The following is a 27,268-nucleotide window of genomic DNA, read 5'->3' on the forward strand; positions in this document are numbered from 1 at the left end:
AAAAATATGGCTACCAAGAAAGATAAAATTGAAGGAACAACAACTTGTGAGTTTACCACTTAATGCCACTTGATGAGCCAAAAAACTTTTTAGATAGACTCAGCCTGTCAGAAATCTTGATTAAAAAGTTTGTGCCATATAGACTGGAATCATAGATTTTAAAAATTTACAAATACTTTTTTATAGGAACCAACTCATGATGATATGATTCAACATGAATGTTAGCCGGTTTAGGTCTCAGTAGCAACCAGTACGATGTAAATTAAGCCAACCTATTTCTGCTACAAATGATTTAATAAAGTACACTTTTGTCTTGGTTATTCTGATTTCTTTGATTCCACTACATCTTAATGATTCAGATCTTAAGGAATTTATTCACGAAAGGAAAAGAAAAAAGAATGACATGGAAAATGAATCCCTATTCTAACAGTGGATTAATCATTGAATTTGGTCACAGATAAAGAAAGTACTAGTGTTCATCCAATATATAATTAGCAAATATAGCAGTACTAAATTCCTTTGTTTTGAAAAAAAAAAGGAGAGAAACTAATTTATTTTGAAAAGACAAAATTTGAAAAATATGAGACGGCATATCACCAGCCAATCAAGCCAATTTACAGTCCCCACTCCCTGTCTTATTATTTCAGTTCTTTATCATTTGTACGGCCGTGGGATGCATATAAAATAGTGAGTTCCACTCCCACTTAGAACATGGAGAGCAAAATGGAGTTAGACAAGAGAATGAGTGAAAATGGTGAAGAGGAGATGAGAGAAACTACAACAAAAAAGAGGCAACTTGGTGGAATCAAAACCATGCCATTTATCCTTGGTGAGTTTAATTTCTTGATCTTTTATGCTAGAACTTTTTTCTTAATCGTCTTTCACTCAAGGGTTGTGCTACATATGTCTATACATCACAGCAGGCAGATTTGCTTTTAATCAAGCTTCTGATTACTAGAAGATTTATGGTACAAGTCCCAGACACTTTTTTTTTTTTCTTTGTAGTAATTTGGAACTGAGTTTTACATCTTCAGTGTTATCCAAATTATTAGTAACGATATAATAAAGAGTGGGATGGAAATTGTCATAAGAATTCTCTTGGGACATGAATAACGTGATTTCAACATGATATTTGTATTGAATAATTTACTTCTGTTCATACGTTTCTTATAAAACAATAATACATGCAACATCAGTACATATATGGAAACTGGCTGATAATGAGATGGTAACTATAATGGAAGACATCCAGAAAATGGCATCTTGATTTCGAATGTACTCTTTTGATAGGTTAGATCAGAAAACTGATAGTCTATGTTATAGTTTGAGCAAAATTGCTCTACTAAAATTCTATGACATGGAATGGTCCTATACTATTCCATTGTGCTAATATGCACTTATTGTAAAGCTTGGGACCCTTGCCCTTATACTGTATAGTTTTGCTAAAGATATAAAATCTCCTGACATTTTGGTTGAAAAAAAACATAGATGGAAATTGAAATACACTGGAACTAAAAGATTCCTCTTAGATTGAACTGTTTATTAGATATCGAAAAGACAAAAGAATATTGACAACCAAAATGAAATTACATCTTGGCATCTATGTAGACTACGAACATGTTCAGAAATTTGACCTTTATTCATTGAACTGTCCAAATAGATGGGTTATAATTCGAGAATCCAAAGAAAATAGTGAGGCAAATTGACAGAAAACCTTTGTGAGATTCCATTTTAGAGTTCTATAATAATCGTCATATCCCCAAAAAAAAAAAAAACTAAAAACAAAAGGGAAAGCATACTGCGAGAAATTCGTGTTCGCAAAATGAAGCAGTAGATGCAGTTCACTTGGCTTTTTGCAAACTTAAAAAGGGCCTGTTTATCTGTGCAAGGAAAAATTTTCTTTTGAAAGCATTAAATGAACAAAGTAATTTTACAACTTAATAATTTGAAAATTTTACGTAAGTAGATTATTTCACCTATTATCTTGTAAAATATTAACTCAAAATCATCGTGTTGATTGTTAGTTTATGGATTTTTTTGACCAAGAAGAATGAAAAGATTTCATACAAGTAAAACATTTCTACTGATGTGCTTAAGAAATGATGGATTTTACTCACGATGCTATTTCGGAAATAGGTCTTCCTCTACGCAAATTCAATAATTCAACAATATTCTAACTGTTAACCCATAAATATAGGATGAACCTTAACACTTAATTAGAACAAGCTCAAATGCACTGTGATTTGAATTCCAAATCCAATTTCTGCAATATCTACTTTGGTTATTTTACCGCTAGATAAAAGCCAAATATATCATTTAATTTGGATTGCATTTTCTAAATTTTTTTTTAATAAAAAATTGCTATAACTCTTTTGAGAATATATTATATGAGAGGTAAAATAGTATTTAAAAACATGTAAAATAAATATTGATGAAAAACGAAAAATTTATGTCATGCAAATTCAGATGCTAGAGTGGCTAGCTACTATAAATAAAGATAACTGGTATTTTTCTTTTCTTGTCTTTTTTGTTTAAATTTTTTTTTCTACTTTCGGTGCCAGAAAGACTTTCCCATTACCCTGAAATGGGTGTATGATTTGATTCACGGGGACAGTTTAATAATGCATAAACCTACTAAATGACAAAGAAGCAAAAGGTATAAGTCAAGCCGCAAAAAATATGTCCCACCCATCATGTCCTTATGCTCCTTATAATACTCTCTAATTACTAATAATCAGTGGACAAGATTTGACAGCACTGATATCTTCTGATCTTTTGAAGGCTATACTTAGCAGTTTGACAGACATTTGTTAATCTTTTTTAGCATGTAACCATAATTAAGGATTGATTAATTTTATAGTTGCACCAAATAGAGATGGACTGAATGGTTACTAGCCAACTACTAGCTCATTCAGCCACTTTCGATCTCGAACTCTCGTAGAATAATTTAATTCCAAATCCCATTAATTATAATGTCTAAGAAAGCATGAACATGCTATCTTTAATGTGTTTTGATTCAAGAACAAAGCTTGTTAAACATATATTTTGGGCATCCATTTAGAATTCTAAGGCACAAAAATTAGTAGAGCTCTAATTCTAATTCTAATTTTACCACATGATAAAACAATAGTATTTTCATACTATACTATAACTATTCTACGTCCTATATATTACAAAATTCTTTATTATATATAAGATGAACCAAGGTAGCACAAAATTTGTAATCCAATTCAAAACCTCGAAAAGTATGGTGACGAAGACTTTTTTTTTTTTTTTTTGGGGGGGTAAGCTGGTAACGAAGAAGTAAATCTTAGATCAGAATTATTACCTATTTATTCATCCACTCTTGAACCAAAGAATCCGAAAATCCTAATATGCCATGGAGGATAAGACACATAAATAGGTAGAATGTCTATGTCTCAATTATATTAGCTTTAGAATTTTAATTGGGCTCTCTCAATTGGACCAAGTGTAATATGGAATTGATCCAAAAAAACCATTTACGTAGCCCAGCAAGGTCAAAATTTCAGCTTTTCTTTTTAATTTTTTAATTATTTTTTAAATGTTGTAGTTTGGTAATTATGTGAACATAAGATGCAGTGTATTAACCGTCAAAAGGTTTTAAATTAGAAAAATGTCTAATTATAAACTCGCTTGGAACAAGAATTCACAACATAAACTCCATCAAACGAAGCCCGTGACACTGAAACCTCAATCCAATTTAGTCTTAACTCATTGGGAAAAATGGTTTTAAATTAAAAAAATGTCTAATTATAGAGGTCATAAATGCGAGTTCTTAAGCTTAGATGATAAATTGTACCTCAATTAACTAAACTAACTAGCAGTTCCTATTAAGTAACGATTTCCACCAATCTCATTAATAAATTTGTTATCTTTTTCCCTCAAAAAACCAGCAATTTCAGTTGTGAACTGTGTGAATTGAGATGTCAATTGAGGTAATTAATAGCAATTTGTGATTAATCATGGCAGCAAATGAAGCATGTGACAAATTTGCGGCCACTGGTTTTCATGCAAACATGATCACGTACCTGACCAAAGAGCTAAACTTGCCTTTAGTCAAAGCCTCCAATACTCTCACAAACTTTGGTGGAACCTCCAGCTTCACACCCCTTATTGGTGCTCTAATTGCCGACTCCTTTGCTGGCCGATTTTGGACTATCATTGTGGCTTCCATCATTTATGAACTGGTCTTCTTGATCTCTACTCTCTGATATTTTGCTTTTCATCAGTCCGTTTGTAATTTTTTTTTTTTACTCTTATTGAAACTTACAGAAACAAAATTAAAATGGGGTGTTTGTGGAAAACAAATGACAATATAATTAAAAGTGAGACAGGAAGTGAGATAGGAAATGGAATAATAAATTCTTTGCGAGGTGTAGGGGATGATAAAACTTTTAGTTTGGCCGGTAGAGTTTCAAACTTTTACTTTAGCAAGTAGAGTTTTTTTTTTGGTGATAAAATGATAATTTCATTCATAAAAGTTTAAAACTGCACTAACGGGCAAACAAAGTGTATATTCATGCAATAAAAGGTTTAGCCAAATTTAAAGAGGGATTCAAGTGATCCTCGACTCCATTCACTTGGAAATTCTATTTGACAATATATATAAACAATACGGCTGTTTAATTTAAAATTAGGAATGTAAAGGTAATGTGTAGAAAAGGGAGGCGGCAATGGTACGAGTTATGTTAAATTAGTGGTGCATGTAAATACAATTCAAGATAGAATTTTCTGAATTTAATCATTCCTAGCTCCCAAAAAAGGAAATAAGTATTTGTGTAGGAGTATATAATTTTTAAAAATTTCCCTTGATAACTCTTGCATAAAAACAGAAACTTTTGGACAAACAATAACTTTAATACATGAAAGTAATTTTTTTTTTTAATCTTGGGGCAGCTGTCCCTCCAACCATGCAACTGCATCACTGAGCTATGCTTGAATAGGTGTTAGCAAAAAACCACTTCGCTCGTAATTTCACAATTCTTTGTCATGATAGGGTATGGTGTGTATTACTACTTCAGCAGTGCTGCCACAACTACATCCTCCTCCATGTCCGACTCAACAAAACTGCAAAGAGGCCTCAAACACTCAGCTTTGGGTCCTATATATTGCTCTCCTCTTGACATCTTTAGGAACTGGTGGCATTAGGCCCTGTGTTGTTACCTTTGCTGCTGATCAATTTGACATGAGCAAATTCGCAGCTGCATCTAGAAGCTGGAATTTCTTCAATTGGTACTATTTCTGCATGGGAATGGCCACACTATTGGCTCTTACAGTGGTAGTTTATATCCAAGATAATGTTGGTTGGGGCTGGGGTCTTGGAATCCCTACAATTGCCATGGCTTTATCTATTGTAGCTTTTGTTGTTGGCGCCCCTCTTTATAAAAAGGTGCAACCAGGTGGGAGTCCATTGATTAGATTGGCACAGGTAATTGTTGCAGCTTTGAAGAAGAGGAATATCGTGGCACCAAATGACCCTAGTCAACTGTATGAGAACAAGGAGTTAGATGCTACTATCTCCTCCAATGGAAAACTTGTTCACACTAATCAGTTCAGGTGTGCTATACACATTCCCTACTATGGTATTATAGCAATTTATCTGAATACTGAAATCAGCAGTTACATGACACAATATGTTGGAAATGGGAAAAAAAGACTTGGAACACAAAAATGGTGAACAAAGTTATGACTCACTAAATCTTCCTCATATCGGTTTGCAATTTCTTGTACTTTAAAAGAACAAAGTAGTTAATTAGGCTTTCATGGTGTTTTGCATATTTTTTCTTTTATAAAGGAATCGTCTTACTGGTTTTATTTAATTATTTTCGCTCCTTTCTTTTTCGATGGGAGTGGAATTAAGCAAACTACTTTTTGTCTGGATTTGGTATGCTAGAAAACAGCCCATTTTTTATTTAATGTATCTGTTGAAAGTTCAGGCTTCGAGAAAAGAGTGTTAGGAGCTAAAATTTCCATGTAGATTACATTAGGAGCTGGATGCCTGGAGATATTTTATTAGATCAAAGGTAGACTATTTGGAAAATGCACCTGCTAATAGTAATCAGGACTACAGACTTTCTAGGTTAACTACAAGCTTACTGTTAACATACAACTGTAAACCTGTTTAGACTACTCGGTAGAACATATCTTCACTATATTAATTGAATTAATTTCATGCTTAATGGGCTGCTCTGTTAGCAATTGTGTTGGGACATTATGCAAGGGAAAGAAAATTTCAGAAGAGAAGAATATAATTTCTTCCAATCCGATTAGGACCCCTAACTTTAATTGCATACAGAGTTGAAATACTTGGATATACTTTTCATCAATCAAAGCAAGTTAGACACTATAACATACTGATGCTTTGTTGTTGAAGGTTGATCTTCTGAATTAGTTTCTCATGCTGACAGAAAGTACATAATAGTGAACATATTCAGACCAGTCAATTTCTCTGAACCTCATTGTGCCAATTTTCTTGTCTGAGACTAATCTAGATTTCTGTTGATATCTTTCGATGTTCCACAACAATTCTTGGTGCCATTCTGTCCATAATTATATATTGCACTCTATCCCAGGTGGGCTGATCGAGCAGCTGTATTGACTGATGATGACATTGATGAATCGAACCACCCAAAACTATGGAGAATATCAACAGTACATAGAATTGAAGAGCTGAAATCAGTAATTCGAGTTTTGCCTATTTGGGGAGCCGGGATATTACTAGTTACTTCCCACTCACATCTCGGCAGCTTCACCATCCAACAAGCTCGTAGCATGAACCGTCATCTATCCCACTCCTTTGAGATTCCTCCAGCAAGCCTGTCCATCTTCAGTATCATTACTGTGCTAGTTGGTCTTGGTTTATATGAGCGCCTTTTTGTCCCATTTGCTCGTCGATTTACAGAGAATCCTGCGGGGATCACATGCCTACAACGTATGGGAATTGGATTCACGATCAACATCCTTGCTACTATTGTTTCAGCTCTGGTTGAAATGAAGCGAAAGGCTGTGGCAGCAGATCATAATCTCTTAGACAAGCCAACTGCTACTATACCAATAAGTGTCTTTTGGTTGCTTCCACAGTTTTGCCTCCATGGAATTGCAGAGGTTTTCCATTCTGTTGGGCACTTGGAATTTCTTTATGATCAGTCCCCTGAGAGCATGAGAAGCACAATGGTTGCACTATACTCCCTGGCAGCATCATTTGGAAATTATATTGGAACATTTGTGGTTTCAACAGTTCACAAGTATACTGGTATAGAGAGAAATTGGCTACCTGATAGGAATCTCAACAGGGGAAGGTTGGAGAATTATTATTGGCTGGTTACAGGAATACAAGTAGTTAATCTCATATACTATCTCATATGTGCTTGGTGCTATACCTATAAACCATTGGAAGAATTGATTGAAAGCAGTGAAGATATTGATATGGAGCTAGCAAACGATAAGACATCAACACAGGATTCTAAAGTGATTACTAGAGAAACAGAATTAGCAATACAGCAAACATCTTAGGACGGGTTGTATCAATAACTAGTTAGATGTATTTGGTGGAAGCATCAATTACTTGTATGGCTCTGCATTGTACATTTTAGTTCAATCAGTGTAGTTCTTATAAAATGATTCCATCAATTTGCCATAACTAAGATTACTGAAATAGAATCTCTGAAAAAACTGTTTCAGCTAGGCTGTTCTTTGATAGAGTTTCTAATTTCCTTTTAAGTGTTGGGATCTTTCCTTTTGCGAGTTGAGAGAAGGTGCGTATTGTATTCGCGTCACAAAATTCTGATAATTAATTCGTTACAACTTTCAGATGTAAATAATGTACATTATTTAAGGCCATGTTCGGTTAGGAGTTTTGTGTTAACCATTCAATATTTATCACTTGTCTGATATCATCTACATCATGTATCGTATAGTTGTTTGTTATACTTTGTACTTATTTTATAGATCTTACCCATTGTACTCATTTATAGTGTAAATAAAGATGACAACAACCTTCAGAGTGAGCACATTTCTTCTTCATGGTATCACGAGCATTGCCAGTTCCTTGGCTTTTTTTATTTTCTTTTTCTTTCATCAAGAGTTCTCTTATTAAAGATAGTTCAATCTCTCAGTCTACTAAATCATTTCTTCCTTCTCAAGTTCCACAGATCTCCACCATAAAGAACTCCACTTCTCTTGAATTAACCTTCATGAATTTTCTTACTTGGAAGCGTCTTGTTACTACATTTCTGAAAAGCCAAAAGATGTTTGGTATTGTTGATGGATAAAGTCTTTGTCCAAATTCATCAATGATTCATATGATCTCTGGGTTCAATGTGACACAACTGTACATAGTTGGATTGATCCTACATTTTCTCTTAATGTTCTTGAAACACTTCTTAATCATGGGTGTGAAAGTGCATGCATATACTGCATGGAACACTTTGGAACGTCTCTTTCTTGATCATGATGCATCCACTATGATGGATTTGAAACATAAATTTCAAAGCTTCACTAAAGGTGACCTAAAAGTGGAAGACTGTCTTCAACAGTTACACTTATTGGCTTGTTCCTTCATAACTGTCGGAAATTCAGTAAGTTATCTGATGATTAGTTATTCAAACTCTTCAAGAACTTATATATCACAAAATCCTGTGTTCCACTCACGAACAATGCATATTGCACTGCATTATCACTTTGTATATGCAAAAATTGCTCTAGACTATCTTCAGGTCTCTGATATTCCTATTACTCAACAACTTGTTGATATCCTTGCTAAAAACTTCCAGCTGATTAATTTCATGAACTTGCTCTAACAAAAACAACTCGAACGTGGCTTTTGGTTATTTGTTTTCAATTTGCTTAATGTTCGAGCATGTTTGGCTTTATGTTGACAAGGGAATACTCAGTGCATGGAATTATGCTTTCAATCTTGGAATGACATAGATGAAGTTGATTTTATCATTGTATTTTAAATTCTGTGCATGCTGTAGAAAACTTACAGTTGTGTGTGTTGTGTTTGACCTTTTCAAGTTATTGGGGATGACAAAAGGATCGTGCGCCCTACAATTGCCGGTACAGATATTAATAGAAGAAATGTGGATACAAATAATAAATATTAAAAACACCAGAGACTCGTATGTTAGGTGTGGTTAACTGTTTTGTTGAATGGACTGTACAATTGCTGACCAATTGCTCGGTGCATCCATGGAGAAGATGTGTGTAAGTTGATTTTTTTTGTCAACCCACAACATCTACAATATTTTTATTTTAATTTATATTACAAGAGAGTTTTAGTGTCTAACTGAATCAATAGAAATTAGAAGTAAAGCAACCTATTTTCAAACAAAAAGGGTACATTACTACTCACTCTCTACCTCCAGATTTTACTGCAAATGTAAAAAATTAAACGTCGACAGTTTTTAATGAGTACCAAATTTTGTCATGTTTTTACACGGTAGTGTTTTAATATCTGCATTTGTTAAATTAATGCATATATGAGATGGTATTACGGTATTGTCAAAATGGGTATCTGCTTTGGATCCCCCTCCCCCCTAAAATAATTAGCGACCATATTAGCTTGAGCGACATCCTTTCTTTTCATATGATAAGCTGCAAGATTAGCTTGAGTAATAGCAAGGGGACCAAAATAAGACCAGCTAAATGTGAAAATTACAGAATTGGGGTTTTTCCCTTTATGTGTCATGATCCCTTCTGTCTTATCGGCCCTAATGAACACAGAAGTCAAGAATTCCCACTTAGCAGCCTAGGTGACAGAAGGAGGGAGTGAAGTGGATCAGCCTCATACCTGAATTCAAAACAAGTGAGAGACAATTATTTACCAAATTTTAGGCTAGCAGCATAATTTTTTCCTTAAAATACAATGACATGGTTAAATTAACTTTAGAATAGAAATGTGTGCAATCCTAAATTTGGAAAAATGGTTACCCCTAACAATTGTTCTTGCCTTGTACCATGAGCGTAAATGAAGATATTAGGTGGTAAATGCAAATTTCTCTTCTTGCATGTGGTGGTAGGGGCAGAAAAAGAGAAGGATTGCAAGAATGCATGAGACCTTGATTCTAAGGCCTACCAGTGCATGTATTGGTAGGTCGTGTCATGGTTACAAGCATAGTTTGCCGTGCTATTCTCACAAGGATCCACAACTTGAAAAAGCCACAAAGGGGATTAAAAGGTTGATTTTTCCTAGGATGACAATTGATACATTCCCAAACAACAAAAGACATTCTTAATTTCCTTTTAAAGCTAAAATCATTAACTACTAACAAGTGGGCCGTGTCTCTTTGTGCTTTTCTTCTTCTTTTTTTTTAATAAAAAAAAGGTTTGAATAAGTTTGGTTTGATTATCACCACAAATCAGGCATGTACTAGATCATAGATCGCTTATAGGGGTGCTTATAAATTATTCATCAACATAGTTTTCGCATCGATAGCAGAATTCAAATATCGACAGTAAGATTCAAATACATATAATCTTTTATGAGGGAGTAAAGGGCCTCTACAATTGCCATTGTGGAGTCTGGTTTGTGACCTAGATATGGTCATGCTCAATTAGCTCAACCTCAACTATTCGTATAAATATTTAAAAGAAAATTTTCTTTTCAAAATTCACAGCTTGGATTTAAGCCACGTTTAAATCACCTTTATTTGGGCATGAATTGTTCTCTATTATTGGCAAATCACCAGCAATTAATGATACTGGATTGGAGTTGCTACCCTCAAAATAAGTCAACAAAATTCCAAGATCCAACATGTATTGTATACGTACTTTAATCCCTTGATACTTTCAATTTCCTGCAGACAATACTTCAGATATACATAATATTTCCTACACATCCGACAGCTTAAATTTAGAATGTACCACCAAAACCATATCCAATAAAAGGATATCATGAACACCTATAGTACCATTTCCAACTTAAATCACACATGCAACTTTTTCAAGCCGATTTATTCAGTCACAATTGATCATTTCCTAATGTGTATTTCCTCTACAGAGTAAATCGTACCCAATGCTCATAATCAAAACTCTGATAATATTAAAAATCATGAAAATATTTTATTTCCTTTAATCCTGTATTTTTTTTTATCTCATTTCAATACTTAAAATCCCTAATATCTCCAACACTATTTCACATACTTTTAGATCATATGACCTGAGCTCTGGTATTGCTAAAAAGTCAAAGCAATCTCTTATTTCTTTTGATCTGGTTTTCCATTTCCTTTCAATTTTCAAAATCATTAATATCCAAACATCATTTCTCACACTTCCAGATCATAAAACCTAAACTCTGATACCACTAAAAATATCACGCCCCGAGCCCGCACACGCCCGTCACGTGGCATCCGCTGTATCCTCAAGTATCGTTCAAGAATATAAGGCAACATCATACTATACTAAACTTTAAAAGTACTAAATAATATAACTAGGTAAAGTGCGGTACAAATGTCTAAAAAGGTAATCTACGAATATCCAATAAGTTCGTACAATTATCCTCAAATCGAAACAACAGAAACGGATGTAAATAAACTAACAACTAGAAGTAGCTAGCCTGCCAACTTCTATTCATTTAAAGCTAATAAAAGTCGTCCTCAGGGTCTTCTACGTAAACCAACTCATATTCTTCAAAATCTGCAAGGATGGTAAAAAGTGGGTAGAGCGACACTCGCTCAGTAGGTAATATCCACTCCTCTGTTGGACCATGCACTCATAACTTTATAGATACATATATATAGATATAAATCAAAATCATTGGCACATCGTTCACATCCGTAAACATGAAAGCAACGTTGTTTGTAAAACAATCAGGAGTAACGAGTGACAAGTAATTTAAAAGCATCTTATTAATAACTATACATGAAAAATCATAAAATCATAAAACATTTCGTAACAATTCATAAGTCTCTTCATATCAGTTTGTAAATCATTTCATATCATCTCATAACTCATTTCATATTAGCTCATAACAAGTATATGTAATGATCGGCTACTAAGCACTCAACCTAGAGATTAAACCCCTTCTAGGTGGGCGATCAATAGGTTTCATGACTACTGATTGGTCTCATTTCATACATTGGTCAATGGGTCGGATTTTATACCAGACTACCATGACCTTGTCAATCGGTCGGACTTTATATCAGGCTACCATGACTTTGTCAATCGGCCGGACTCTATACCAGGTTACCATGATCTTGTCAATCGGCCGAACTTTATACCAGACTACCATGACGATTAGACAGGACTATAGCCCCTACTGTCTATTCCATGACCATTTTGAGTTTTACTTGTCAAAAATTCATTTCATATGTCACATATATAGATCTTTGATTTCATAAAAGATTTAGCTCGTTTGGTATACAATAATGTATCAAAATATTTCAAATAAGTCACATGGTCCATTTTTGTATAGGAAAATATAACTTTCATAAATATTCAAACAAAGCATTTAATCAAATACATTCCTTGTCCACGCAACAAAATAGTATTAAAAACAAAAAAAAATTCATTTTGCACATTTGAAATCTCAGAAGGGTAAGTACCACATACCTCAAACTCCTCTCTTGAAGAGATTCTTAATGCGCCCTTAAACTTGTTTCAAACCTATAGTCAATAACATATATACCTTAATTAGTTCTCATGTCTTACTCTCAAAAGCACTTATTTCTTTCTTAAGTAACCCTATAAAATATGTTTCGACTTTCTATAAAATATACTTGAATAGCTTCCTGAAAAAAAAAGAATGTTTGCCCCTTCTCGAAAATTTTCTGATTTATAAGGTTTTCCTTTATAGAAAATTTTCTTTCTGTTTAGCCCTGAGTTAAGTCCATCCATTAAAGAGTCTTGTTTATTGGGTTTACAATTTGATTAGGCTCTTAAAAGCGTCATTGGTTCATTTAGTCAAACCTGATTCTTGTAAAATAAATTCTTAGGGATGTCTAGTTAAAATTGGGTCATTGTTATAAATTTGGACTTATCTTTACATTATTGTTTTCGATTAAACTTTGCACCTTTTGTAAAGACTTGGAATTATTCAAAGAAAAGAAATGATTTAGTTAATATTCATTCCTATTATCAAACCTCAGGCCATACTTAATTGTACCAAACTTTAGAAGCTATTCTGTAATTTACCCAAAGAAAACAGTAAACTTTGAAAACTAAAACCAATTCTACAATGTTCTCCTTCCTCCCATCAACTTCTACGATTAATGACCCACCGCCGAGCTGTGATTCAATCATGAGCAGGCCAAAGAAATTTAGTCATGTTTTAGGCGGTTTATCAAAGATGGTTTCTTCTTCTTCTTCTTCCATTTTTTTTTCCTTATCCATGCTTCTATTCTTCGTCAATCCTCCAGCTCTTTTTTTTTTCCCCTCAAAGTTACAATTCCAATAGTCATCATCATGAACAGTCAAATTAAAAGCCGTTAACCATGACTAGCCAAATTTACAAGATTTTGTAGTCCGTGTGGTCTTATCTATGCTTTGAACTTGCTGATCGAATATGTTAGTAGTTCCACTACTTCGGTCAAACATCCTAGCCTCTCTCTTCTTTTCTTTTAGACAGAAAAAGCGAAGTAAAATCCACTGGTTATACTTAACTTGTCCAAACCCGAGGCCTGACTTGAGTAAATGTTAAGCCTTAAAATTTTTGAATCTTACTGTCGATATTTGAATTCTGCTATCGATGCGAAAACTATGTTGATGAATAATTTATAAGCACCCCTATAAGCGATCTATGATCTAGTACATGCCTGATTTGTGGTGATAATCAAACCAAACTTATTCAAACCTTTTTTTTATTAAAAAAAAAGAAGAAGAAAAGCACAAAGAGACACTGCCCACTTGTTAGTAGTTAATGATTTTAGCTTTAAAAGGAAATTAAGAATGTCTTTTGTTGTTTGGGAATGTATCAATTGTCATCCTAGGAAAAATCAACCTTTTAATCCCCTTTGTGGCTTTTTCAAGTTGTGGATCCTTGTGAGAATAGCACGGCAAACTATGCTTGTAACCATGACACGACCTACCAATACATGCACTGGTAGGCCTTAGAATCAAGGTCTCATGCATTCTTGCAATCCTTCTCTTTTTCTGCCCCTACCACCACATGCAAGAAGAGAAATTTGCATTTACCACCTAATATCTTCATTTACGCTCATGGTACAAGGCAAGAACAATTGTTAGGGGTAACCATTTTTCCAAATTTAGGATTGCACACATTTCTATTCTAAAGTTAATTTAACCATGTCATTGTATTTTAAGGAAAAAATTATGCTGCTAGCCTAAAATTTGGTAAATAATTGTCTCTCACTTGTTTTGAATTCAGGTATGAGGCTGATCCACTTCACTCCCTCCTTCTGTCACCTAGGCTGCTAAGTGGGAATTCTTGACTTCTGTGTTCATTAGGGCCGATAAGACAGAAGGGATCATGACACATAAAGGGAAAAACCCCAATTCTGTAATTTTCACATTTAGCTGGTCTTATTTTGGTCCCCTTGCTATTACTCAAGCTAATCTTGCAGCTTATCATATGAAAAGAAAGGATGTCGCTCAAGCTAATATGGTCGCTAATTATTTTAGGGGGGAGGGGGATCCAAAGCAGATACCCATTTTGACAATACCGTAATACCATCTCATATATGCATTAATTTAACAAATGCAGATATTAAAACACTACCGTGTAAAAACATGACAAAATTTGGTACTCATTAAAAACTGTCGACGTTTAATTTTTTACATTTGCAGTAAAATCTGGAGGTAGAGAGTGAGTAGTAATGTACCCTTTTAGTTTGAAAATAGGTTGCTTTACTTCTAATTTCTATTGATTCAGTTAAACACTTAAACTCTCTTATAATATAAATTAGAATAAAAATATTGTAGATATTGTCGATTGACAAAAAAAATCAACTTAAACACATCTTCACCATGGATGCACCGAGCAATTGGTCTGCAATCGTATAGTCCATTCAACAAAACAGTTAGCCACATCTAACATACGAGTCTCTTGTGTTTGTATCCCTTTATCATTTGTATTTCTCTATTCCTTCAAAATGTGTGAGCGAATAAATTTACAGAATTGATAGGTGAGGGGACCGAAACTGCAATTTGCCCATAAGTAGAAGCAATCATCATAACCAGAGAAAACCACCTTTGACTGAAGTTAATGGAAAGTACACTAGCGTAACTAACTGCTGCTCACAGCTATTAAATGGAGGTGTGCCAGAAAGGCAGCAGCTCCACTTCCCATTTCCACCTCAAAACCTCAAATCAAAACAAAGCAGTAGTTCCAATATTCATAATCCTTCCCACTCAAATTAGTTACTACTGCTCCTTTGCTATTGGCAATTAGGAAGATGTCAAGGCGATCTGGGGCGAAGGTATTTTAGCTTTCGAGTTTGGATGGTTGATTAGGAAATAACCTTGTTGATTTTAAAGTGTGGCTAGTACGAACAGTGACAGATCCGAGATCTAACTGTGATTTGTTAATGAAGCATTGTGCAAAGCTTGTCTTCTTGTTCTTTCGTGATTTCTTGTCAAGCCCTTCTCTTTGTTTGCCTGGTTTTTTTATTTGTATTGCAGAGAAACTCCAGAGTCGAAACTGTTGTTTTATTCACATTCTTTCTTTTTGAGCTATTCACAATCTTTCTACTTGATGCTTTTATCTTTTTTCTTGCAGGTTGAGTGCAAAGATGGTTGGTGCAAGTGATCTCTCTTGCCTCTGTCTATCTTTAATTTATCCGCTTGTTTCATTATATATTATTTGAGGTAGATAGATCCACCTGTATAGAGGCTGCAAGATTGGTAGTTTGGGAAGTGATTTGCTGTGCTGCAGTTAATGTTGTTGAGTCTTTTGTGCTGTAAGAACTCTCCTCAGGGCACCCCATGAACTGCGAGTACTAATGCCAATTTGTTTGATTAGTGATGCACAATTGCACAATTGCAGCTGAAGACTTGAGACCTCACATACCAAATGGATAATTAATTCGATGATGAGTTATGGTACCTAATAGATCAATGTTCCAAGTTTACTTGGAAATTCATGTGCAATCAAACTCTGAAGAAAAAGACAATCAAGTTCATAAGTTTTCTAATTTGTGTTTTGACAGATCATCCCCTTTGAATGGCATCGGATGAGAATCAAAGTGCTACCTTATCTTCGTTGTGTTTTTTATGCATTAGAAAAGGGATAATTGCACAAACCTCCCTTGATGTTTCTAAAATTTTCACTTAGCACCCTTTAATTTAAAAAAAAAAAATCATTTGTCTTCCCTATTTTTAACTTTTTGTAACATTGACAACCTTTTACAAAACATAATATTTAAAAACTCAAATTTTGGATAGCGGAGTTATTTTCATTCCAAATGTGCCCTTTGTTGTCTTACTTTTTTTTTTCTTTCAAAATTGAAAGCATGTAATAAAAAGCTAAAAATAAAACAAACGGTACAAATGTGTAAATTTTGATTGATACAGTATAATCTTAGATATTTTAATGTACCAAAAATTTATTTTAATAATATATTCAAAGTGTTTTCAAGTCAAAAAAGATTGTTCCTTTATTATAAAATGCTTTTGGTTAATTTGAGGAGCTTTTCAAAATTTAAAATTTTTTAACAAAATTTCTAAATTCCTTGTCTAGAGTGATGGCTTGTAAATCATAAAAAAGGCAAAATATTTATGTTCGCAAATGCATTTGAGGTTTTCTCAAAGATCGCAAATTATATGAAATTAAGGATTTAAGAATTGTGTACAATTTTTTTTGAATTTTATAATTCTTTGACCAGATCAATGGCTTGAAAACTCGAATAAGATAAATTCTTAACTATAAATTTAAAAACATATTTGAGGTGTTTTGAAGGTGAAAAATGCTATTATTTTCATTGTACAATTCTTAGGCAACTTTTGTGAATTTTCCAAATTACTTAGATTTTCAAATTTTTAGTAGATTTTTTGTGCAGACTAATGACGCAAAAATTATTAATAGGTCTTTCAACCTTGTTAACACTTTGCAATTCCTAATTAAAAAATCACATTGGCCAAGTGTTCAAAAGTTAAGAGATTAACTAGTTTTGTTATGTCAACAAAATGGTTCACAAGAGAAGGGCAAAACACTGAAATGAAATTATATTCTCTATCTACAATTGAGTGTTATGCAAGTGAAGGCAAGTGATTTTTAAAGTTTAAAGGTGCTAAGTGAAATTATCACAAACTCATGGGAAGTTTCTGAATTTATTCCTGAAAAAAATTACGTCGGGTTTGCGGAGACCAATAAGTACTGAGTTTAGTGAGATCTCAAGTTGCCTGAAGGATGGACTATCATTGGCAATCGGCAAATAATGCAGTATGGCAGGGCAGTTGGCTGACATGTTCAGAGCATTGCTGCGAAGTAAATTGAAACGAAGGGAAAACCTTATACGCAGGCAAGAAAGTCATTATCCGTATGAACAATATAATCCAAAAAAGAAAAACCCAAAAAGAGTTAATCCATTTTATTTTTTCTCCAGAAAAAATATTAACCTAAGAGATTATTGTCAAGTCATCATATATATATATATATATATATATATATGCATATTTTGGGGAAGATTTCTCTTGCAATACTTGTCTATCTAAGGAAGAGTCGCGCATTCTTATATGTCCTGCTTCGCCATAGTAAAAAAAGTGATTGTTCATATCAACAATAGAATCTGAAAAAAATGAAAAAGAGTTAATTCTTTTTATATTTTTCTCCAAAAAAATATTAACCTAACATATTATTATCAAAGCCATGTCCTTGTGTGCGTGTGTATATATTTTTTTGGGAAGATGTTGCTTTTTTTTATGTTTCTCTTACAACACTTACCTATCTAAAGGAAGAGCCACGTGTTCTTATTTGTCCAGCTTCGGCCATAGCCAAGAAAGGGATTATCCATACATTAATATAATCCAAAAAACAAAAAAAAAAGTTAGTTTTTTTTTCCTTTTATTATCCAACCATGTCCTTGCCTTATATATATAGATATATATATATATATGTTGCATTTTTCTGTTCCTCTTTACCACACTTGCCAATCTAAGAAAGAGCCACGTGTTCTTGTTTGTCTTCGACCAGAGCCAAGAATGCTCAAAACCAAATTTAAAGCAGAAGAAGACGGAAGGAGCTTTAACTTTTAGGGTGCGTTTGGTTCAACAGAATTGGAATTGAATTGGAATTGGAATTCTATAGAATTAGAATTCCATGAATTGGAATTCCAAAACATTGAAATTCTTTTGTTTGGGAAATGCATAGAATTGATACAGAATTCATTTAGAATTCCAAATTCTTTGTTTGGATGGGAGAAGAATTCATTAAAAATTAGAATTGTTTCCAACTAACATTTCCTTACATAAAAAATTTCTTTTTTTTTACTATATAATAATTTTTTAACATTTAGCTAATTGTTACTAAAGCTTTAAGGAAAAAGCCAATTAGTGCCTTTAATAATTTATTTTTTCTTGCATTTAACTAATTGTTACTAAAGCTTTAAAGAAAAAAAAAACAAATAAGTTCCTTTTCTGCAAAAAAAAAAAAAAAATTCTTGTTTTTTTTAATTAAATTATATTAAATAAAAAATTGCTTCCATTCCCACTTTTCATGCTCGTAACCTTCCATTTCCGTTTCAGGCTGGATAAGATATTGTTTCCCCAATTTTATGATAGCACGTAGAACTATATTAAAGTATCTTCTAACTGTCTCACCTGATCTTATGAAATTAAAATTGACAGTGCGATTCTTAAAGTTATGAGCAAGAACATAGAGAAACATTGCAACTGCTTCTTCAACAGTAATATTTCTAGTATCCCTCAACCCACAATGCTCTCTTAAATTTGTACATAAAATAGTAAAATAATGTTTATTGAGTCGAAATTGCTCTACACAAACTCTATTGTTTCCATAGTAAAGACGCCTTAGATATATTTCATGTGCTACTTTAAAGTCCAAATAAGGCTCCTTTACTATATGTTTCTCATGCCACCAAACTACTAATGTGGCTACTGTTACCATATAATTTGCAACTACCACTTTTCTCTTTTTTGTTTTTTGCTCGTCTCCTTCCTTATCGATGTCAATATCCAAATTCTGCAATTCAAAATCACGACAACAATAAGAAAAGGTAAGTCAAAAGACCAAATTTTAAAAAGTGAGTCTGTGTTAAATTCTACATAGTCAATTGAAGCTAAAATGATAGCTAAATAAACCTCTGACATAATAATCTGCAATAATATTTTTGCCTTTCGTGAAATATTACATTTACAGCTTGTGAATACAACTATTGACAGAAACAAATATATTGGCTTATACACCTTTAATACTTTAGAGATCGCTTAGGAATTAGCTTTAGTATTACAATTTTGTAATTCATTAGTTTGTGCAAGTTGTTGGTAAACATAATTATTAGCTTCTGTGATTCATTGCTATGATCAGGTTAGTGTTTCGATTTGGTACTGCCCACTTTGCCTTGGAAAATAAGCTTGGGAAACTATTACACTCAATTCTGCGCGTTACAAAACAAAAGATTAATTATCTTCCCCTTGAAACTCCTCTATATGTGTGTGTGTGTGAGATAAAGATAGCTATTTACAATTTCCTAACTAGCAATGAATTGCAGGGAAGGCCCAACTGGATAACAAGCACACCAAAGCTTCTTAAAAAAAGCCAGAAACTTTGGTATTATTCCTGCCTATTTTGCTACAAATATGTCAGAGTAAGGCCAGATTGGGAGATTAATTGCACTTCCTACCAATAACGCATTCATGTTACACCACATTAAGAATACTGTGATAACCATAAGCTTTAAAATATGCTTAACAATTGATTATATAGAGAAACATACACCAAAGAACTGCAGGACAACCGTTCTAGTTAGTGTCAAAATTGAACCATTATTACCAGGCTCAATAGTTGAAATATGAAAGCCAGAGATAGAGCTATAATTTTCACATCAAAAAACCTATTCACAGCATTCTAAGCACTTGAAAATAAATACCTTTATAAATACCACACATACAAGGAAGACTGGAGTGACGATCTTCAGCCTTTAAGCATGTCCAACTTCATGTCAGCCCGCAACTTTGCTATCAAGAAGAATGCACCGACCTCACTTTAATGCAGGACAAGGTTAAACAAGCCTTCCTGTAACATATTAGGAACAATCAAACACATTTAAATGTACATTAAGAGAGAGTGTGTGTGAGAATTTATGACAGCATTAAATAGTCCAAAACACACATTCATCACATTCCATGTCCATTGATGAGAAGTTAGCAGCCTTGAGACGAGACATAAAAATTTTTCAGGCCCTGACCCGACAGCAAATTTTTCCTTTAAGAAAAGAAACAACAAGACAACAAGATAAAGTGCTCTATAAATTGAAGACAAGCAACCATTGTAAAGCACAAGTGCAGGCAAGCTTTAGCTAAACATGTCTCTGGCCTTTGTCAGGCAATACAGGAAGTTCAAACAAGGTTTAGAAAGCTTTTATTTTAAGCAATGAACAGATATGAATTATAAAACTTCACCCTAGAATTCTTCAAATTATCTAAAAGACTCCTAGTAGGATGAATTGTTGCTGAGGTAAATGACTCTGTATGATTAATCATACAGAGGAGGCAGGGGAATAAACGTATATATTTTGAAAATTTTGTCAAATAAATTTGTTGCATATGACCTGCAGAGATTGAGCCCCAGAGATCCTGAACTGCCCTGTTGTTCAAGATGGCGTCCCAAATAGCTTTCTGCGGGCAACAGGTTATAGAATTGGTTTCATTATCAACCAAACCAAACCCCCCCTCTCTTCCCTTCCCTTCCCTTCTTGGCTAATCATAATTTTCTTTTTTTTTTAAGCAAAAAATAATTATGTGCTAGAAAGATGCTGGAAAGATTAAAAGATTATTCTGATAGTAGATTATTTTGATGCTGGAAAAATTAAGAAACAACTCTTACCAACTTGGCTTGTTATTTCCTTAATATGATGGGTGTTTAGCTCGAACCACTGGTACTCTATTCGAGGTTGCCATGTGTTAGTACATCTTTAGGCTCAAAGTTCCGCACAGGCCATTTCGATTTGGGGCAATAGTAGCGGCAAAATCTCAGAGACCAAAAGGTGTTCCTCTGCTGTTGGAGGTCAACTTTGCGTTCGCATTATCCTTCCTGGGTGTCTCACAAGCCCTAAATGTGTCTGAAATTTGGGGTGGACGAGTGGTGAGAGTGGCGAAGGATGGAGGAAGTGGCCAGAGAAATGGAAGGCAGGGGGGAAGACGGTGGTGGGAAAGGTAAGATATTAGGGTTGCAGGTGGAAGTGATGGTGGAGAGCAGAGCACTAGCGGCTGAGGAAAATGGTGAGTTAGATAGGTAGAAAGGGGTGCTAATATCCTTTGACCCGATTTTAATTTTTGACCCATACTAGATCCGCGTGTGAACCCATTTAGTTGTGGAATTGGAATTAGAATTCTTTTGATCGAGTAAAGAATTCAATTCATAGAATTGGACTCCTATAGAATTCAGATTCAATTCTAATTATGTGAGGGAAGTAGAATCCAAACAATGGAATTGGAATTAGGACCCCAATTCCAATTCTAAATCCTAATTCCATAGGGAACCAAACATACCCTTAAGAACATTGGCTTGCATTGGAAATAAAATGGCAGTTTCTTAGACGTTGGAACCAGAGCATGACCATTAGTACATTTTTAGTTGTTGGGAGAAATAGGCTTTAGCTTTTTTCCAAGGCTGCACTTGCACCAAATCATTTCAGACTTTTATTAAATTTAATACGCAGAAATTTAATCCCTCTTTCACTAAGTACTCCTGGAAGACAGCAACAAATCACCCAAGTTTTAAAATGTCAGCGACCGTAAAATTCTTCACGGTGACTTAGATAGCAAGTCAATAATGTTGCTACACGAGCCTAGTACGGAGTATATTACAATCCCCAGTACGTAACGTAATTGTACAACATTAGCAACGATAGGTACAATACATATATAGTACATTGTTGTTTGGACTCCTATAGAGCAGGATATTAAAACCGAACAACCCATACCGTCAGCAAACTAATCGAAGTGAAGTCAGCTCCATGAATTTCTGTCTATCTAATGTGATAATTGACCGCACCAGTAAAGTTCCTTACGGGCATTTTCTTTGAACATAAGAAGCTCCATGTTCCTCGAACCTGTTAATCAAGAGACAAAAGACTTAATATGGGGAGAAAAAAGGAGAAAAGTTTGAGTATTGAGAGGTAGAGTGGATGCAAAAGCTTACTCAGATTTTGAAAACCACATTTGCTGAAAGGAACCAAGTGACGCCAATATACTCCCACCTATCCAAACACTGAATGCGACAAGTTAGTCAACGCTTGGTATGCTAACATGAATGCAAAGAAATATCCTCTTCAATCATAAAGCAGAAGCAATTTGGTCCAAACATGCAACTTCGGAGGAAGCACTGAGGCAAGGAATGCAGGAATGAAACAAAAGCATATCTGCCAGTTACCACCATGATTTACCCTCTCCATATGGCGAATTCCTAAGTGACACGTAACATCAATGCTGTAACCTAATGGCTTTTCTATTGAGCCACCTCCCAAAGAGATGCCGATTTATGTAAGAATTCACAATGTTCAACCAGAAAATTTGGTGCTTGAAGAAATGAAAATAACATGGGAAGGAAAGGACAACAGCAATCTACATCCACCCATCAACACAAGCAGAAGATAGAACACATTGATTTCCTTTTTTCATTTTTTTTAATTTTTTTCCCATCAAGCAAGTTAGTCTACCTGAATCTCCTTTCCGTTGCATTTCCACTTGCCAAAACTTTCACTCTAGCTGCTTGAGGAGATTCCTGCAAACGGTAGACCCAGACATAAGAAAAATCTCAAGCATTAACTAAAACCACTGGACAAACTTGAATTTTCACGTTGCAATAAGCTGTGTATTCTCTCAACATTAAGCATTTGATATCAGAAATAACCAAATAGCCGCATGTCTGATCTTTCTTCCTTCCCTTTCTTTCATCTTTTCCTTCATCACACAACTTTGGGCTTCTGAGTTTCCTTTTTATTTTCCCTCTCCTCTTTTAGGGAGAGTACCAGAACAAGGACTTCTTTTTCTTTTAAATACAGAAATCTGACTGAAAAAAACCTACCTCTAGCAAATCTTTCTCCAGACGTTCCTTTAACTGTTGCATGGATGCAGTGCCACCAGCAAGCTGTGTAAGGTTGAAATCAAATCAGATACTATATGATCCACTCTTCTAAGTACAAGATATGTTTCCTAAAGACAACACAAAAGGAAACTATGCAAATACGATGATCTGGGGGACAGAACAGAAACTTGAGTGGAAGGCATCATCTTTAAGAGTCATTGAGCTAAACAAGCTTAAAAAGAAGTTAGCAAAAGCTAAATATAACAGCAGGAATCCTTGATGTGCATCTGCACTGGAAAAAGGACAAAAAATAATATCCTGCTACTATAGGAATATCATCAGAGTGAAAAAGTAGAAATTAAGTGAGATGTCTGAGTTTGTGGAGAGGGGCAAATTTATTGGGACACAGCCAATTTATGCATAAATACTATGAAGAGAATATATGGGAAGCTGGAAATCCAAGGAAAAAGGGGAACAGCTGCAACATGAAGCACTACATACAAGGTTTACCTCACTAAAATTGCAGAGATTTTAGCTAATCAACAGGGGAAAAAATAATTTACTGTCGACAGAAAAAAAAAAGTCTAGATAACAGCCTTATACATTTTGGTGTAATTAAGGTACTTATTCACATTGAAGGGTTGAAAATTTACCAGTATACTGCTGAAGAGTTCTCTCCTAATATCCACATCACACTTATTTATGCTCTCCAAGACCTGAAGAATTTTAGAAGGATATATTGTAAAAGTAAAAAGAGAATAATGGTAGCTAGATCCCCAGCTCATGGATAAAAGTGCAAAATGACAGGAATTACCATTTGTGGCAGGCCACGAACAGAAGAAGCAGTCTCGGCAAAATTCTCCATACCAGGAATAGTCTGACAGATTAGATCATGTCAGTAAATGGAATTTCAAATCAAACCAAAAGCAATCAAGAGAATTCAAAATGCATCATATGTCAAAAAAACTCATCAGCATCATTTGTCAAAATCCATCATTTGTTTCTCTAGTTATTTGATAATTTGAACCAAGACAGTAGATTAGTTAATCTAAACTCATCAGTATAAAGGTCTCTAAAAGTAGCCCATGCAATGAGGCATATGTTTAGGCAATTCCGGCCAGTGCTAAACAAGTCTAATATAGCAGCAAACCTCATCGCCTCTTGTCTTTATAAGCAAGATTTATTGGACAATGAATGTCCCAACAAATGATGAGAAAGACCTCCTAAAGGCCAGAGCAGGAAACTGCCACAAGCCCTTACTTAATTCTTTGCTAGATGTGCATTTTCAGACCATCTTCATTTTCCAATGGCAATTAATAAAGTCCTAAAAGCCTAGCCAAGAAAAGGATATCCATGTTGAGCCAAACAATTTGAGCTATGATTCTCCAACCGTGCATGGTTTACGAGATCTGCATACTTAAGAATATTCTAATGACGCTTAAATTTCAAAGCAGAGAAGAAAGGTAAAAGTTTAACCTGCATACGTTACGACAAGCTCCACATGTTCTGAGAACATGAAAATAACTAAATCCAATTGGAAGAACTTTTAAGGCTGAAAAATATAAAATTACAAATCTAACTATAAGCTTCAACTCTTAGGGCGGAGAATTGGTCAAACAAATTTATAATTTTTAACATGCATATCATTCAAGGATTAGATTATCTTAGTAAGCTCGTGCTGTGCAATATATATAAGTTCAGGATACTCTACTAATTTTATGTGATGTAGATACTTAAACTATTTGTCAAGTCAGTGAAAGACAAACATGATGAAAATCATAGGGGAGAAGGGAGAGTCGAGAGGTGAAGCATAATGCAAAGAAAAATACATTTTTTTCTTTCAATCTGGGATACATGTACGCTATACTTCCCCCTTGAGCAAAAGCACAAAAATCTCTTAATACTAAGCTCAAAATAATAGCACGTAAAAAAAAAAATACTCCAAAAGGCTTGCAGATTATGTAAACCTGAAGAGTCAAATTTGCACTCATGATTATAAATGGAAAAGCGGCATAGGAAAAAGTTTCAAAACCACCTGAGCCAAGGATGGGTTGAAAAGAATATCAGGTGCCTTGAATCTGTCGGCTCCAATTTCTATTGTCCTGGATTAATAAACAATGAACTTAGATGAAAAGGAAGTGCCAGTAAGAAAATAGAAGTACAGAGAAAGCTATGAGATGCGGTAAGACCTAGATTATCAATGGCCTTGTTATATATCACCCCAGGTAAATCATGAAAAAGTTAATGGAACAAGAACAACTCATTAAGATGTGTCACTTACAGATTCTAAAAATGTCTGTATCCTGTAAAAAACTTTCAAGATAGAAACAAGGCTTTAATTACAAAACTTACTGTCCATCAGGAAGCTCATAAGATGTCATTGGTATGTTCGAGTATGAACTATCTGAAAAGAATAAAAGACCAAGATTATTTGTAAGTGTTTTTGTTATTGCACTACAATTAACATGATGAAACCACTATAAATAGGAGCACATCTTACATGATCAACTAATTATAATGCATTAGCAAGATTCCTGAACAAAGATAGGAAGGAAGTCGGCAGTGGGTCTGCCGGATTAAATAATAAAGCAAAAGATTATGGCATGTGCTAAAGAGAAGCATTAGGCTTTTTGTTGGATCATGACGACTTGTAATACAGGAATGTTTAAGTTTGCTCTATCCCTGCCAAATTTTCACAAGTGATATTATTGGTAGCTGCCCTTGTTCATGTAGACTTTCTAAGTGCTCAGACTTGGCTCTTACTGTGTCCAGGCTCTCCCCTGAAAAATAGTATGTACACTTTCTATACTCTTCTATCCTAGGTTATATATATTCCCAATAATGAGTCAATAAATGCAAGATCAAATGAAGTTCAAACAATGCACCAAAGCAGTACTAACCATCATATGGAGTATCAGGAGCTCGACATACACATTCTTTGATATCACTAGCAATTACTCTCTGTTAAAAGAAAGTCACAATTAGTAGCAGAAGAAAAAAGGGTACAAGTACAGAATAAATGTAGATTTTGGTCAGTCAGTAACCTGGCAATAGAGTTTGTAACTCTCAGTTGTATTTGGAAAATCAAGATCTACTGTCTGTATGACTCAATGAACAATCCATACAATGTAGTAAGAACCACAAGCATAGTAATCAGTAAAATCAGTATAATATTAAGCCTTCAGAGAAAAGAAAGTAGAAAGTAATTACATTAGCTTCAGTTTACAACCTTGTTTAGTATTTACTTTAACAGCATTGCCTATGAAATACATGAGCTTGTAAAATAGTAAATATCTGTAATCACTTGATTCCACACTGGAAATGTCAAAAATATAACCAGTAAGCTTTTCCATTGTTTAAGCTTTTAAGAAGACTTGCTATTTAACATCATAAGCGTAGGTTAAAGGTACAGCCACCGCATGCTTGCACTTCATACACCTGTTAAAACTAAAATAAAGGCCACATTTGTGGAGCTTTTTAGAGATAAAAATAAAGCAGATCATTCACTGGAGACCAGATTAGCATTTTGCAAGGCTGTACAATGAAATTGTCGAAGATATTATCTCCTATGATTATGGGAGATATTATCTTCCATAATTATCTCCCATGATTATGAGAGATATTACCTCCCATGATTATGGGATTTTATTGCTTATGATCAATCAGGTTTGAATAGATAGGATATGAGTTGATTATGTAATCCCTAAAATCATGGTTCTATTACCTTAAGTGGTGGCAGAACTATGATAGGGTTGTCCTATAAATGCCTACCTTGTAAGCATATTTAGGGTGTGGGAAAATAAAGAAAAGTAGAGTTTTTTGTTCATTTTTCTTTTCTTTTAAAGTTTACATGGTATCAGAGCTCCGACTCTGTACCAATCCCTGCCATGAACTACCGAGCAGCCATGACTGGATCGACTGCTCACACAAGAGAAGACTCATCCTCATCTTTAGTAGTTATCCAAACTACAGATTACTCCGCTTCAAATTCTTCTTCCCTACAAATAACCGTTCATAAATTAAATGGTTCCAATTATCTGGAATGGGCTCAATCCGTAAAACTGGCTATCGATGGCAGAGGTAAACTCG

The 27,268-nt window shown here is 34.3% G+C and overlaps 2 protein-coding genes and 1 long non-coding RNA gene across 3 annotated transcripts; 1 reads left to right on the forward strand and 2 right to left on the reverse strand.

Annotated features, from left to right (window-relative positions):
* Positions 1-705: 705 nt before the first annotated feature.
* Positions 706-7,712, forward strand: LOC113776154 (protein NRT1/ PTR FAMILY 3.1-like). Its single transcript, XM_027321254.1, has 4 exons — positions 706-829; positions 3,991-4,208; positions 5,018-5,577; positions 6,594-7,712. Exons 1-4 carry the CDS (start codon positions 712-714, stop codon positions 7,531-7,533), a joined length of 1,836 nt encoding a protein of 611 aa, XP_027177055.1. The 5' UTR covers positions 706-711; the 3' UTR covers positions 7,534-7,712.
* Positions 7,713-18,733: 11,021 nt separating this feature from the next.
* Positions 18,734-21,355, reverse strand: LOC113776128. The gene is made up of 3 exons (XR_003468978.1): positions 20,978-21,355; positions 20,022-20,167; positions 18,734-19,114 (listed from the first exon to the last, which is right to left on the reverse strand). It is a non-coding gene; the product is annotated as an uncharacterized LOC113776128 (long non-coding RNA).
* A 513-nt stretch (positions 21,356-21,868) lies between these two features.
* LOC113774010 (actin-related protein 4-like) lies at positions 21,869-26,532 on the reverse strand. Its single transcript, XM_027318590.1, has 11 exons — positions 26,409-26,532; positions 26,224-26,285; positions 26,080-26,140; positions 25,532-25,583; positions 25,215-25,281; positions 23,994-24,056; positions 23,833-23,895; positions 23,180-23,242; positions 22,812-22,876; positions 22,295-22,363; positions 21,869-22,205 (listed from the first exon to the last, which is right to left on the reverse strand). Exons 1-11 carry the CDS (start codon positions 26,530-26,532, stop codon positions 22,160-22,162), a joined length of 735 nt encoding a protein of 244 aa, XP_027174391.1. The 3' UTR covers positions 21,869-22,159.
* Between the last annotated feature and the right edge of the window lie 736 nt (positions 26,533-27,268).

Source organism: Coffea eugenioides, chromosome 6 (genome assembly GCF_003713205.1).
Source record: "Coffea eugenioides isolate CCC68of chromosome 6, Ceug_1.0, whole genome shotgun sequence".
NCBI classification, from domain to species: domain Eukaryota; kingdom Viridiplantae; phylum Streptophyta; class Magnoliopsida; order Gentianales; family Rubiaceae; genus Coffea; species Coffea eugenioides.

Bases quoted from the DNA above. Each gene is read 5' to 3' on its own strand.
- LOC113776154 (XM_027321254.1), top strand. From the start codon at position 712: ATGGAGAGCAAAATGGAGTTAGACAAGAGAATGAGTGAAAATGGTGAA. The intron at 830-3,990 runs GTGAGTTTAATT...TAATCATGGCAG, and splicing joins AACCATGCCATTTATCCTTG to CAAATGAAGCATGTGACAAA. The intron at 5,578-6,593 runs GTGTGCTATACA...ACTCTATCCCAG, and splicing joins GTTCACACTAATCAGTTCAG to GTGGGCTGATCGAGCAGCTG.
- LOC113774010 (XM_027318590.1), bottom strand. From the start codon at position 26,532: ATGGAAAAGCTTACTGGTTATATTTTTGACATTTCCAGTGTGGAATCA. The intron at 25,282-25,531 runs GTAAGTTTTGTA...TTATTAATCCAG, and splicing joins TATGAGCTTCCTGATGGACA to GACAATAGAAATTGGAGCCG. The intron at 23,896-23,993 runs GTAATTCCTGTC...AAAATTCTTCAG, and splicing joins TTCGTGGCCTGCCACAAATG to GTCTTGGAGAGCATAAATAA.